Source organism: Xiphophorus couchianus, chromosome 13 (genome assembly GCF_001444195.1).
Source record: "Xiphophorus couchianus chromosome 13, X_couchianus-1.0, whole genome shotgun sequence".
Taxonomy (NCBI): domain Eukaryota; kingdom Metazoa; phylum Chordata; class Actinopteri; order Cyprinodontiformes; family Poeciliidae; genus Xiphophorus; species Xiphophorus couchianus.
In genome coordinates, this window is record NC_040240.1 from 19,264,635 (window position 1) to 19,279,889 (window position 15,255).

The window sequence follows — 15,255 nt, forward strand, 5'->3', positions numbered from 1 at the left end:
AACTATGGAAAAAAGAAACAGTTCCGAAGAAAACTCAGATGTCCCAGCTTTTACTAGCATGTAAACGCACCATCTACACACAAATCTTGGAGCTTCCACCGAGGCGTGAAATGAGTCTCAAAAATAGTTGTGCACTCGTAACCGGATTTGTGTGTAACTGCAGTTTTGTGTGTGCGTACCAGGTGATTTGTGTGTACTTTTTCAACATGTATTTTATTTTTAAGGTTTACAAATCCTGTTACGCACGCACAAATCTTTTTACGCACGCACAAATCCTGTTACGCACGCACAAATCTTTTTACGCACACACAAATCTTTTTACACACGCACAAATCCTGTTACGCACGCACAAATCTTTTTACGCACGCACAAATCTTTTTACGCACGCACAAATCATTTTACGCACGCACAAATCTTGTTACGCACGCACAAATCTTTTTACGCACGCACAAATCATTTTACACACGCACAAATCATTTTACGCACGCACAAATCTTTTTACGCACGCACAAATCTTGTTACGCACGCACAAATCCTGTTACGCACACACAAATCATTTTACGCACACACAAATCTTTTTGACACTATTTTCACTCCATATCATAGAGCTCTGGGTTGTGGATGCAGGAAGGAGGGATCCAGGCTGGGATGTAGGAATGGGGGCAGACATTGTTGCCGAAGGAGCAGTTGATGTTCTTGCACCTGAAGAAGGAGCTGCAGTAGTTGTTGCACTCGCGCTGTCAGAAGGTTGTGGTTCCCCTTCTGGCCTTATTTTGACATTATGTACATGGGTTTGAATGTCTGGGTGTACACATGAGAATGGGAACATGTGATCTTGTCTCTGTGTGCCTGGTCTGTCTGTCAGGTTTGGTCTCTGGCTCCCTCCTCTCTGTGATCACCTTTATATCAAGTTGGGTGAGAGGAGGGGGCCCCTATAAAACTTTTTTCTCACCTTTCTTTTCTCTCCCGCTTTCTTCTCCGTCTCATTACAATTTAATTATATAAACCCAAACCAGTTTCTAATAAAGTTTCATGTAATTATATCAGGAGGAAGCCATAATGCTCCACTTATGCAAGTCTTTAGGGCTTAACCTTGGTACTCGACAATGCTGAGTGTCACACTGTCAGACAGGACAAGTTTAATACAAAACACAACAAAAAGACAAAATGCAAGTGTTTAGTCAATGGTAAATGTATGTATAGCGATTTATCTAGTGCAGAGGATGCCAAAGTGCTTTACATGTTGATGGTGGTAAGCTACATTGTAGCCCAGCTGCCCTAGGGCAGACTGACAGAAGCTGCTACACAATGGACGCCATCGGACCTCTGACTAACAGCAGGCAAGGCAGGTTTGGTGCCTTGCTCAAGGACTCAACAACTGAGATGGATGTGGGAAGTTTGAACCGGCAACCCATCAGTTACAGGAACCACAGTGGCTACAACCAGTATAGCTGTAGTACCACCATCTACTGGGTTCAAAGATCAGGCACAACATACACTAAAGAAAAACTCAAAACTTTAAATGTTAAATGAAATGTTGCACGTTTATTTCTTTCTAAAATACATGTAAACATAAAAATAGTTTCAACATTAAAATACAGTAATCTAAATGCTGCAGCAGAACAGATTAAAATATTACAGCTAAAACAAGAGAAAAAAGCAAAATATTAAAAATAATTACATGTACTTTGTGCAATCAATGCATGAAAATTAGTTTGCGGTGAATTTTGCATTTTTTTAAAGTACAAATGATTTTTTTTTATTTGAATATTTTAATTAGGTAGAGTAAAACTGGTTAACATAATTTGAAAGAAATGAAATCAGATTGAATCTCATTTTACATTAAACACAAAATTAACACAAATACTGTTTTGTAGATTTTTTTTTTTAAAACACTCAACCATTATATACATTCTATTGTTGATTTAAAAAACTACAAAAATAAACCCCACTCACTCTCTATGGTACAGAATAATACAAACCAATCCCTCAAATCCAATCATGTGAGAATGTTCTGGAAGGGAGTCCATGTCCGGTCAAACTCTGTTAATGCATAAAATAGTCAGTGGGCCCCCAAGCCTCTTCATCTATCAGCATCAGTACTGGCACTCCTCAGGGCTGTGTGCTGAGCCCTCTGCTCTTCACGTTGTACACACACAACATACAGTTTGACATAAACAGTAAGTTAATACAATAACATACAGTTTGTCATTATTGTTTTTTGATACAGAATATACCAGACAAATAAAATATCAATGAAGGAAAATGTGTCATGGTTGAACATCTCTAAGTATCCAAATGTGAAGATCAAAATGATCACATTTAACAAATACAACATAGGACATTTATGGAACATATTTCTACAGCTTTTCAACTGTGTGACGCGTCATGTGCTTAGTTAAACTATGTTTATGACTAAAACTTTTTAAACAAGTCACACATGAAAACGGCTTTTCACCTGTGTGAATCATCATGTGCCGAGTTAAAGTCGGTTTATAACTAAAACTTTCTCCACAGGTCACGCATGAAACGGATTTTCACCTGTGTGAATCATCATGTGCTGAGTTAAAGTCGGTTTATGCCTAAAACCTTTTCCACAGGTCACACATGAAAACGGCTTTTCACCTGTGTGAATCATCATGTGCTGAGTTAAACTAAATTTTCGACTAAAGGTTTTCTCACAGGTCACACAAGAAAATGGCTTTTCACCGGTGTGAATCATCATGTGCTCTGTTAATAGCTGTTTTTGACAAAAACGTTTTCCACAAGTCACACATGAAAACGGCTTTTCACCTGTGTGAATCATCATGTGCCGAATCAATTCTTCTTTTTGAGAAAAACTCTTTCCACAGGTCACACATGAAAATGGCTTTTCACCAGTGTGAATCATCATGTGCCGAGTTAAATGATGTTTTTGAAGAAAACTCTTTCCACAGGTCACACATGAAAATGGCTTTTCACCAGTGTGAATCATCATGTGCCGAGTTAAATGCAGCTTTTGAATAAAACCTTTCCCACAGGTCACACATAAATATGGCTTTTCACCAGTATGAATCCTCATGTGCAAAGGTAATTTGTATTTAACACTGAAACTTTTTCCACAGGTCACACATGAAAACGGCTTTTCACCATTATGAATCATCATGTGCTTACTTAAATCCTGTTTTCGAATAAAAGCTTTCCCACAGGTCACACATGAAAATGGCTTTTCACCAGTGTGATTCATCATGTGCTCAGTTATACTACGTTTTCGATTAAAACTTTTCCCACAAGTCACACATGAAAACGGCTTTTCACCTGTGTGAATCCTCATGTGCTGAATTAAAATTTGTTTTTGAGAAAAACTCTTTCCACAAATTCCACATGAAAACGGCTTTTCACCAGTGTGAATCCTCATGTGCTGAATTAAAATTTGTTTTTGACAAAAACTCTTTCCACAAATTCCACATGAAAACGGCTTTTCACCAGTGTGAATCATCATGTGCTGAGTTAAATCCTGTTTTCGAATAAAACATTTTCCACAGGTCACACATGAAAACGGCTTTTCACCAGTATGAATCATCATGTGCTTACTTAAATCCTGTTTTCGAATAAAACTTTTTCCACAGGTCACACATGAAAACGGCTTTTCACCAGTGTGAATCATCATGTGCTGAGTTAAAGCCGATTTATGCCTAAAACTTTTTCCACAGGTCACACATGAAAACGGCTTTTCACCAGTGTGAATCATCATGTGCTGAGTTAAAGTCGGTTTATGACTAAACCTTTTTCCACAGGTCACACATGAAAATGGCTTTTCACCAGTATGAATCCTCATGTGCTCAGTTACATCCTGTTTTCGAATAAAACCTTTCCCACAGGTCACGCATGAAAATGGTTTTCCACCAGTGTGAATCATCATGTGCTGAGTTAAATACGTTTTTTGACAAAAGCTTTTTCCACAATTCACACATGAAAACGGCTTTTCACCTGTGTGAATCATCATGTGCTTAGTTAAAGCCGATTTATGCCAAAAACTTTTTCCACAGGTCACACATGAAAACGGCATTTCACCTGTGTGAATCATCATGTGCCGAGTTAAAGTCGGTTTATGACTAAAACATTCTCCACAGGTCACACATGAAAACGGCTTTTCACCTGTGTGAATCCTCATGTGCTCAGTTAAAGCCGATTTATGCCTAAAACTTTTTCCACAGGTCACACATGAAAACGGCTTTTCACCTGTGTGAATCATCATGTGCTGAGTTAAATGCGTTTTTTGACAAAAGCTTTTTCCACAATTCACACATGAAAACGGCTTTTCACCTGTGTGAATCATCATGTGCCGAGTTAAAGTCGGTTTATGACTAAAACTTTGTCCACAGGTCACACATGAAAACGGCTTTTCACCTGTGTGAATCATCATGTGCTGAGTTATAGCCGATTTATGCCTAAAACTTTCTCCACAGGTCACACATGAAAACGGCTTTTCACCTGTGTGAATCATCATGTGCTGAGTTATAGCCCATTTATGCCTAAAACTTTTTCCACAGTTCACACATGAAAACGGCTTTTCACCTGTGTGAATCATCATGTGCCGAGTTAAAGTCGGTTTATAACTAAAACTTTCTCCACAGGTCACACATGAAAACGGCTTTTCACCTGTGTGAATCATCATGTGCTTAGTTAAAGCCGATTTATGCCTAAAACCTTTTCCACAGGTCACACATGAAAACGGCTTTTCACCAGTGTGAATCATCATGTGCTGAGTTAAAGTCGGTTTATGACTAAACCTTTTTCCACAGGTCACACATGAAAATGGCTTTTCACCAGTATGAATCCTCATGTGCTCAGTTACATCCTGTTTTCGAATAAAACCTTTCCCACAGGTCACACATGAAAATGGTTTTCCACCAGTGTGAATCATCATGTGCTGAGTTAAATGCGTTTTTTGACAAAAGCTTTTTCCACAATTCACACATGAAAACGGCTTTTCACCTGTGTGAATCATCATGTGCTTAGTTAAAGCCGATTTATGCCTAAAACCTTTTCCACAGGTCACACATGAAAACGGCTTTTCACCTGTGTGAATCATCATGTGCTTAGTTAAAGCCGATTTATGCCTAAAACTTTTTCCACAGGTCACACATGTAAACTGCTTTTCACCCGTATGAGTTCTCATATGAGCATCAAAAACAGATTTGAAAGTCAAACGCTTTTTACAGATGACACATGAGAAAGGTTTTCTTCTTTCCTGATTTTGGTTCTCAGCTTCAGCAGCTTCCTGGAAGAGGTCTTGGTTCCTGTTTGGTTCTGATTCAGTGTGGTCTGTTTGTTCATCAACAGGAACCACCATGCAGGTATCAGTCTCCTGTTTTAATTCAATCTGTTCTTCAGCCTGACTGCAGTAAACTTCTTTCTCTTCCACTTTTATCTGATGATCTTCTGGCTCTTCCTGTTCTTGTTTCACCTGCAGAGGTTCCAACTCCTCCTGGTCCAGAGTGGATCTCCTCTCCAGGTAATAAATGTTACACTGCAGGCAATCTGGACAAGAAAACAGATTTAAAAAGCAATCGTTATTTTATTGAAGTAAATGGGAGAAATCGTTCATTGTATACGACAGAAATGAAAAAAATGAAAAAACCCACACCGACAAATTTAAGAGCGTAGACAGAGAGACAGATCAGGCGACAAATCCAGCTGACATTTGGAGAATTCTCAAATGAACGGATATTAAATATTTTTTATTTATTATAAAATTAATAATAGTTGCCAATGTTGCTAAAATTTACGAGTAAATTTTATTATTTCAAAATATTACTTAATTTGGAACTATCATTACTTTTATTTGTATTAAAATTTGATTTTAGTTCACTTTATATTTTTGGGGTTTATTTACAGAGTTTATTTGTAGGTTAATAATTGTTTAGTTTTTGTTGCTTTGTGTTTATTATTTACTTTTGTAAGTTAGACATTAAGAACTGTGGGTCCATTTTCTGTAAGTATGGGGACTGGTATAGGACCAGCATGCACTGGGTTGGGCCTGTGGGTTTTGACCAGAGCAGGAGAGGAAACAATGAAAAGTAGTGATGGTGAGATGCAGCTTCATGAAGCCCTGAGGAACTCCATCCAATCATTCGACTCATGAGCCGATGCACCGCGGTGCTTCATTTGCTCTACTGTGACATCAACTGGACAATATATGTAAAACAGAAAATTCCTGAAGAAATTTAACCGGGGCCTGCCAATGTGTGCCTGTCGGTTTGGACCCAGCGTTCTGATGCTAAAAATTAGTATCAATGCTAAAGAAAGCTGCAATCATATGAGGAGAATGACCAGAATGTTTACTAACATGTACTTGCACCATTCAGTATGATAAAGTAAGTGAATCAGCTGAAATTAGCCAAAATGCTAATGTTAGCATGAATGCTGTCAGTAGCATGTGGGGCATCACTAGCATGTTGTCTGTACTTTACTTACTCCATTCGGTATACTAAACATGGCTAATAAGTAAGAAAATTAGCTAATAGCTTATTTAAGCTAAAAGACTAATGCAGCAAAGATATTAGCAAAGATAATGCAGGCTAACATTATTTCACTGCCGATGGTAGTGCACTAACCTTAGAAGAATATTAAGGCTTTTATTTTGAAATCTTCAGTAAGCTTCATATTAAATGGCCGTACTAATTCAATGTGTATTCAATGTGAATGCTGTCAGTAGCATGTGGGGCATCACTATTCAGAGATGCAATGAGTTTATAGCAGTTGTTTCACCATGTCTGTAGTTCTGACATTCTGCCATCACTGTGGTTCTAAAGAGCAGCTCAGAGAGGCAGACAAAATTCTGTCTATTTTGAGTCTAAGCAGCAGTTATTTTGAGGTGTAGAACAATAGGTGCCTGCCATGCAATGCATAGAGATTGCATCCCTATGCAATGCTATGGGCAGGCCCCAAATAGGCGACGTGAAAACAACATGAAGCTTTACAATGAATAAACAAGTAAAAGATGTTTGTGATTCTGATACATAAATTCTGATGAATCTGGTTGTATGAAACAATGGCTGGATCCAAAAGAAAACTAGAAACAAATAGAAAAGAGGGTTGTGATTGGCTTGTTACTCACTATGTCACCAGGGACAACGATTTATTACTAAAAAATAAAAACTTTAACTGCTCAGGTTTAGGTGAGTTCTCTGTCTTACCCGCTTCATTACTCAACACATCACTAATGTAAAGTTTGATCTTTGTTATTTGCTTGTCAAACTGAAAAAATAAACTATAAAAGCAATCTTCAAGTTTTTTGGACATTGAACTTCTTTTACCTTCGTACGAAGCATCACCTCAGTGCAGCAGTGGCTTGTTGACTGAACTTTTATAGGATGTTTGGTTTGACAAACAATCGTCACTACAATTTATTACAAATTATTACATTTTACAGCTACTAACACACTATTATTGTTTCATGCTGTTTGCTTTACTAACCTTGCGCTGCATTGTTCACATTTCTCCTGTTTTCAAAAGTAAGTTTGATTAGTTAAAGGAGGAAAAGCCATAAAAGGTCATTTTATTTCTACATCAATAAGCCATTTTCACAGCGTAATTGTGATTCCTGCGTTCATTTACCGGTTAACAAAACATTTATACGGGAAAAGAACATTTACTAAAATGATCCTCATACAGAAAGGTGCAGACATTTAGACCTTAACCTGCATCCAAACGCTGCTGGTTCCTACCTATTCGGTGTAAGATTATCTGGGGCCTCCGGGAGAAATCCAGCAGTCTGCGATGATCATCCATCTCTTCCTCCGACTTGACGATGATTTCTTTAAACTCTGTGAATGTTTCTTCAGCAGCAGTTAACGGCTCGTTGATAAACTCGTTTAGAGAAACAGTCGAACATTCAACCAAACAGACCATGCGCCATTTTCTTTGTCTTCTTTGTCTTCTTCTTCTTCTTCTTCTTTGGGATTTTATGACTGTCGTTCATTCATGTCATTGCATTACCGCCACCTTGTGGATCTTACGATCATCACATCTAAAGATTTCTCATACAGTGCCAGTTCTCTTTGAAAAACGTAAAATCTTTTCTTCCACTTTATCTAAATAAATCCTGCCTCTTTTGCTTTTTTATCTTACTGAGGGAACACTTATGTCATTTTAAGTTGTGACCGACTTTCTTGACTGTATTTTGTAAAACAAAACAGAAAATAATAGTAATTGCCTCCGTTACCCCCACTTCATACCTGTTTGCTATTTTGTCTCCTCCTGCCACCTTTTCTTAGCTGTTAAATGAAAAACAATTTGCGCCGATGTGCTTAAACTATTACTACTGTTAATTATTTTCATGAATGATGAAGAAATATCGTCATTAAGACATTTTAGTTCCCATCTGTGGAATAAATTCATATGAAAATGACCCGAATAACTCCAAGTAATAACTGAAATAAAATTACATTTCCTTAAAGAATGTGGGAATTTACTTTAAATCATATGCTCTAAAATCAGAATAAAAGGTCCCTAAATAACAGTGTCAAATCTATTGTAGAAATAAATTGTAAAAGCAAGAGTTGAAGAAAAATATTCCTACTTCTGTTCATGTTATTTTTGTTAAATTTCAGACTATAAAAACATACAGATTGCACTCAGAGGAAAACAATGGCTCAGAGGGTTTTACTTACAGCACTAAGAAAACATTAAATGTTGCATTTTGAGAACATTGTAGTGCAAATGTTGTCTTATTGTATTTATCCCCTAGTGACTATTGATAGAAGACCGTCTTTATAATTATTTTTATGTGTCTCTGAAAGTCCAGGTCAGATTTAGTGTCTAATGGATAGATTCCAGTTTCATGGTCCGAAAATAATTACTTCAGCTTTGTCTGCTCTATTCTACGCATCTGCAGGACAAAAAGAAAAGTGCTTATTGTGAACGCACAGGTTCACTAACAATCTCTACGTATGCTCGATAAACAGAAAGCTGTAAATAAAGTGCCACAGAAAAAAGTATCTGAGCTACTCTAAATGCTACGACAGAGTGTTAGCTCCATACTAAGAAAAAATAAGATTGCAAGAATGAACTTATACAATTACCACAATAATCTCATACAAGACTAAAGTCATCATATTTAGAGAATAATATGAGAATAAAGTCATAATAATATGAGAGCAAAGTCATAATTTTTCAAGAATAAAATCATAATATTACAAGGATACTGTATGTCATGTGAGAATTGTCAAAATATGAAAATAAAGTCATAATATTTTGAGCTAAAAGTCATAATACTATGAGACTGAAGTTTAAATAGTATGAATTTATTCTTGTATTATTTTGACTTTGTTCTTGTACAACTTTATTATCATATTGTGACTTCATTGTCATAATGCTTTGACTTTATCCTTGTAATATGATCTTATTCTTGTAATTTTATGACTTTGTCCTCACCATTTTATTTTATTATTCTTTCCATACTCCATATTCTTAGTGCGGTCCTAATAATGCAGATTATGGCAGTCAAAATGACCTCTGTAGACTTCAGTCAAAGCATTAATAATTGCAGGTTTTGCAAAACTCACATAATCTCACAACACTGACAGAACATAAAAATCTTCAAGTATCTACTGAAAATAGCAGCAAATATGTTCTTGAGATCCTCTACAGTGATGGATCAGGCTTCTCTCAGTCCTTTTCTTTCATCTGATGTCAGGTGTAAACCATCAGACCATCAGAGTAATAATGACTCCGTCATCCTGGCCCTGCCACAGCATCTCCCCTTCAAACACCACCTTCCCGTGTTTCCGGGCTCTCATCAGAATCCCCACCACCTTATCGGAGATTCGAACGTATCTGTCAAAAAGCTGTCCGAAAGTGACTCGGGTCTTTCCGTCTGGATCCGGATCGGCCATAGTCCTGATCACGTAGCACATGTCGTCTATTTCACGGTGGATGTGCTGCTCGGCTCGTTTGGCCCTCTCTGCGGTCTTTGTGCCCTCCTTTGGACGTCCGTAGCCCTCCTCGCCCTTCTGCAGGCGTAGCGACATCGAGTAGTCATAGTCAAAGTATTCGCTGAAGGGGTTCAGCTTCTGGCTGACTGTGTGCTCCACCGCCCAGTTTTGCCAGCGACTCTTTAGATTTCCAACAGCGCTGTGTTTCTTAGAAAGGGCATTTATCTTGTTGGCATCCTCAGCTTCCTTTTTGTACCTGGGAGGCATATTGTATTTCATTATGGACAGGCAGAAACATAAAAAGGCACTAAAATATGAACAAATGAAGCAGTGCTCAACAGGAAGACCTTGAGATTTTCTTTAATATTATATATATATATATAGGATATAAGTAATTGTTCTTTGTTTTAAAAATGTAGCTCTTTACTGTTTTATATAAGATGTTCAAGATTTTACATGAGGATGTCAGATCTAAACAGACAACCTCTTTGTTTCTCATTGGACTGATTTTATGACGTATTACAGCTTATAACATACCATTTGCAAGAGCACTTTTGGGAATGTTAAACTAGCTTTTGTTTTTGGAAATGATAAAAGGTGACCCATTATGCTTTTTTAAACAGGTTAGAAATTGGATAGGTTTATGAGCGATACAAAACACAGACATTACATGGATTGAACAAAATCAATCTTAGTTAATGAGATTTTAGTCTGGTTAGTTCTGCCTGTCTGGAACTGCTTTGGGCCTCCTGTCACATTAAATAAGTTGCTAGTGGCCACACCACGAAAATCAACGTTGACACTCTTACATGAAAATGGCTGCAAACAGATGTGCAATTAGCCAACCATACATCTTTGAAAACCAGAAGTGGAGCCTCCTGGACAATCAACAAGAATTCAGCAAGTGGTTTCTGGGTGGTAAGTGAACAACAAAACACTTGTCTTTTCCAGCAGCCATTGTACTCTGCATATTACTGCATAGGGGCAGATCTGTCCTGTCTAATTCTATGCTATGAGCTCTGAGCTTCTCTTTATTATTTATTTGACATTATATTTAGAATTCATTTTTGCACTTTATAAACTATTTGAAAAAAAGTTTGTTGCCGTTTATTTTTAAAATTTGTACATGTTGCTAGGCAACACACAGTATGTGTCATGCAGTGCGGGTGTGAGGTGGTGAGGCAAACGCAGCAGACCCAGGTAATGTGAGAAATTAAGGTTTTAATGAGAAATAAGTCCAAAGTAGTCCACAAACAACCAGGCAGCACGACTGAGCGGACGCCAGGGCTCAACGCCGGTAGCAACTGGTAACTTGACTGGACAACAGGAAGGACTGAACGCACACCGACACATAGACTTGACATTGACAAGGACCCGACGAGGAACACAGGTGGAGTTAAATACACTGGAGGGTAATCACAGAAACGAGACACACCTGGGAACAATAAAGGGGAGGACAGGACAATGAAGAGACTCAAGGACAAGGAAAACTCTAAATAAACACTGAAAAACACAGATCCTGACAGTATGACTCAACAATCTGGAGGTTTTTGTAACTGCTCATTTTCCTGACACCAAAACCACGAACTTATTGCCAAAAATGTGATTGTTTTTTTTAAGCACTTGGACATTTTTTAAACCCAAATGAAAGTACAAAAAAAAGTGATTTTTGCATAATAAATCCAGTTTAAATGAAACAGTGCCAGTACTCACACTGAGACTTGAAGTCTTTTTATCCTCACTGAGTCTTTGTCAGAGTCGCTCCTCTCCCCAGCCTTTGAAACCGTCTCACCGTGTCTCTGAGCAACCTGCTCATCATCGCTCTCCTTCTCTCTGGATTCCCTTTTCAGCTTCTCAGCCAGGAAGCCGACACCTGAATGACAGATAAATTGACAGTGCATACAGGAGAATTAATGACAAATTTCATGGTTTTACAATGGATTGAAGAAAGTTAGAATTTGTTCAGACTAAAGTAGTGATTTAATAAGAATTCAGGAGGTGTATTGGATATAATTCACTCAGTTTTCAGGAGAAAGAATAATGTTCCAGAGGTCAAGATAGTATGGATTCCTGCCCAGACTGGAATTGCAGGAATTGATTTGACTGACAATTTAGCTAAAAGTGCTGCAAAAATCAACACTATTGGTTTGAATGTTAAGATAGCTAAAAACGAGTTTAATTGTGCTTTAAGAATAAATGGGAAGAGCTAGGTTCCATAAGAAAGTTGGAGAATTTAGAAAATGTAGTAAAATTAAATATATTACTTTAAGAAGATTTTGATGTAAAGAATTAAATAGTACTCTTAAAATAATCAATAAACATGGTACACATTGTTCTAATTATTGTGGACAAATAGAAACAATGCAATCAATTCTTTTGTAAAATAAGCAAAAGAGAGGTATTAATTAGAAATTGAATTGTTTCAAAGAACACTTGGATGTAGCTTTTAGCAGCATTTTTAGTTTTTTTCTTTTAAGAAAAATTTATTTGGGAGGTAATAATCAGCATTTATACTCAATGCATTTACTTGAGTAATTTTAGTATCAACTATTTTGTACTTTTTACTTTTACTGGAGTAATTCTATCATGAAATTTAGCTACTTTTACTTGAGTAAAATTTCTGGATTCTCTACCAGCTGAATGAAAAACAAACACATTCTAACCAAAACGTCACCAGACACACGCCTGCAGTTTTTGTTCCAGTTTTCTAAGTTTGTTACTGGAAGAAGCCTATTAGGAAAAGTTTTCTTTAGCCTGATTTTGTTATTTTTTGTTACTTTTATGAATTACTCTCCTTAAAATACTTCACTTGAGATTTTATTCCATCTGATTGTGCAATTTTTAAATATGAAATGATTGATAATTTGATCAGTTACTCAGTGCTTGGGTACACTTTTTACCAAACGCTTTTTTTTTTACTCTTACTTGGACGTTTATCTTTTTTACTTTTATGTTGAAGTAGTGCTACTTAACTTGAGTAAAATGTTTGGAAACTACCAACTCTGGTAATAGTAATATTTTCTTACATTAATAATCTGATCAAATCTGGAAGGTGGCGGTAAAGCAGCTTAGGTTGTTTGCCAACCACCATTAAAATAGAAGAAGAAGAAGAAGAAGACACCTGTGATTTTCTCCTGGACGCCATTGGACACGGTTTTCACCACCTGCTTTGTTTTGATGCAAGATGGCTGATCGTTTGAGGTCTGAACGCCGTCATTGCTGGGCGCTTCTTGAGATGGAGATGTTCGAGTCTCTGAAAGTGTCTCCAAAGCTGGTTGGGTTTGTGTAGAGTGAGGCTTTTTAGGGGCCCATTTCTTTTTGGGTTCCTCTGGTTCATCATGGGACGACGGTGCCCAGCCGCTCGGCTCGCCGGCTTGTTTCTTCTCGTCAGCCACCCACTGCTGCCAGCCGCTCGTCAGGCTGCACACCATGCTCACAGCGTGCAGCTTCCTGAGGCTCTTGTTGGTCGAAGGTTTCCTTTCAGAGGTTTCACCAGACATTTTTCAAATATAAAAGATTCAATAATTGCAATAAGTAAATTTTTTTTTGCCTGAATTTCTGGAGATTTCTCTCCCCGTGTTGCTTTCTAACCTCACACTTGCAGCTGTAGCCTCTAAAACAGACAGAGGAAACCGTAACATGACGGTGGAAAGTATTTCAGTCATCCCAGGCTTCCAACGCGGTCACCTTACTCTGACATCGATGACCCCTAGCGGGTCATGTTTCATCACAGATAGCAGAGCTTATGATCAGCTGTAAGCAGGGCAAAAGCGAGTCCAAATGGTCATTGAATGCTTTTTATTTGAAACATTACAATATTTTTGACAAATTTTGAATCAAAATTGGAATTTGTAACAAAATAGGTGTAAAAGAAACTAACTCAAAAAAATGATACAAGGGCCAAATTTACAGGGCTGTGGAAACTGTTCTGGTGCCCTACACAGTAAAATTTGTTTGCTAATGAAAATTACAGTACTTTAGTAGGTAAAACTCAAATTATGGTGTCTCAACAGGTACAATTATACAAAATTAGGCATGAACTGATGATACAAAGTAAAGGTGGTAGGTTTAATACGTCCTTTGGCCCCTACCTCCATGTTGTTATCCCCAAAAATACTATAATGTCATCGTTTTCAAATACTTGAGTACTGTTATTATAATTTACCTGGTATGAGCTTATGACTCTTATAGAAAGTACAATGTCTGAAAAACAAGCAGGTATTAAAAAAATAAAAGTCTTTGCCCCCCCCCCCAAAATGGGGCCCTGGGCTACTGCCACTAAAGTTTGGCCCAGCTTCTATTTTTATTAGGAAAGTGTCATGAACCATCACTTACCAAGAAGCAGGAGGCATTCAGAGACTTTATCTGTCTTCAAATAATTTCCTTTTAACTAACAAGTCGAACTTAATTGTCACTTTATTACATAAAGACATAACATCTGGTCAACATCACTGTTTTGGCTAAACCAGCTGCTTAAAAGCAAACTTTTGGTTTGCATTTCTATAACTTTTGCTTCACATTAGTATTTATTTTGAACATAATATAAACAAAAGTTGATTCATCTGTAATGGTTATAGAACCTGCTTCAGGAGTAAAGATAAAAAGTAGCCATCCAAGAAATTAGTTGAGTAAAAACGTATCTGGATAAAAGCTTATGAAGTGCTGAGTGATCAAATGATCAATCATTTAATATTTAAAAATTAAACAATCAGACGGACCAAAATATAAAGTTAACATTTTAAAGTTAAAATTACAATAATTTATATAAGTAAAAATAAAAGTCAGGCAAAAGAAAATGTTTGTTTCAATATAAAGCTTCTGAAACTTTAACAAAACCTGCAGGTGTGTGTCTGCGTCTGGTTAAAATGTGTTTGTTTTTCATTCAATAAAGTTTCTCAGAATGTGTGGAGCATCCTGAAATTTCACTCAAGTAAAAGTTAAAGGAACAAAATAACTTTTTTTTCTTTCAAAAATTTGCTCAAGTGAATGTAACTGAGTAAATGTAATTAGTTACTACACAACACAATCATTAACTAATTTATATAAACAGAAAACTACAGAGTCAAACTACAGCAAAAGGAAAGCGTCTGAAGTGCCTTGTTTTTCAGAACCTGTAGTTATTCTGATTTGAGATCTTGTTTTATGGTAACTTTGTTATGTAATTGAGTGTTTTAGTTTTCATCCGTGTTTACAGAACCAGCTGGTTTATAAATAGCAGCTGGCACATGAACGCACCAGCAGCTGCTGGGATCTGTCACAGAAACAGAGACAAGCTTCTGTAAGCCAACACTTCCTGATCCAACCGGCCAATTGGGATCCAATCTGTCAAGATAAT

The 15,255-nt window shown here is 37.1% G+C and overlaps 4 protein-coding genes across 4 annotated transcripts in view; all 4 read right to left on the reverse strand.

The window, feature by feature from the left end:
- Window positions 1-15,255, reverse strand: part of LOC114155762 (gastrula zinc finger protein XlCGF8.2DB-like) — a 723,567-nt gene that overhangs the window by 469,739 nt on the left and 238,573 nt on the right.
- LOC114155785 (gastrula zinc finger protein XlCGF57.1-like) overlaps window positions 1-15,255 on the reverse strand; it is a 338,725-nt gene that overhangs the window by 84,984 nt on the left and 238,486 nt on the right. The gene's annotated exons all lie outside the window — the stretch shown is intronic.
- Window positions 591-5,301, reverse strand: LOC114156171 (gastrula zinc finger protein XlCGF8.2DB-like). The gene is made up of 7 exons (XM_028036444.1): window positions 5,146-5,301; window positions 4,942-4,977; window positions 4,726-4,857; window positions 4,306-4,473; window positions 4,018-4,137; window positions 3,699-3,849; window positions 591-702 (listed from the first exon to the last, which is right to left on the reverse strand). Exons 1-7 carry the CDS (start codon window positions 5,159-5,161, stop codon window positions 591-593), a joined length of 735 nt encoding a protein of 244 aa, XP_027892245.1. The 5' UTR covers window positions 5,162-5,301.
- Window positions 8,754-13,732, reverse strand: abrab (actin binding Rho activating protein b). The gene is made up of 3 exons (XM_028035923.1): window positions 13,042-13,732; window positions 11,634-11,793; window positions 8,754-10,176 (listed from the first exon to the last, which is right to left on the reverse strand). Exons 1-3 carry the CDS (start codon window positions 13,418-13,420, stop codon window positions 9,693-9,695), a joined length of 1,023 nt encoding a protein of 340 aa, XP_027891724.1. The 5' UTR covers window positions 13,421-13,732; the 3' UTR covers window positions 8,754-9,692.

Excerpts from the sequence above, each read along its gene's own strand:
- LOC114156171 (XM_028036444.1), bottom strand. Across the intron at positions 4,858-4,941 it reads ATGTGTGAATTGTGGAAAAA|GTTTTATTCGAAAACAGGAT; the intron begins GCTTTTGTCAAA and ends CCTGTGGGAAAG. Across the intron at positions 4,474-4,725 it reads GCACATGATGATTCACACTG|GTGAAAAGCCGTTTTCATGT; the intron begins GTGAAAAGCCGT and ends TGATTCACACAG.
- abrab (XM_028035923.1), bottom strand. The coding sequence starts at position 13,420 with ATGTCTGGTGAAACCTCTGAAAGGAAACCTTCGACCAACAAGAGCCTC. Across the intron at positions 11,794-13,041 it reads CGTCCAGGAGAAAATCACAG|GTGTCGGCTTCCTGGCTGAG; the intron begins GTGTCTTCTTCT and ends TCTGTCATTCAG. Across the intron at positions 10,177-11,633 it reads AAAAGACTTCAAGTCTCAGT|GTACAAAAAGGAAGCTGAGG; the intron begins GTGAGTACTGGC and ends TATGCCTCCCAG.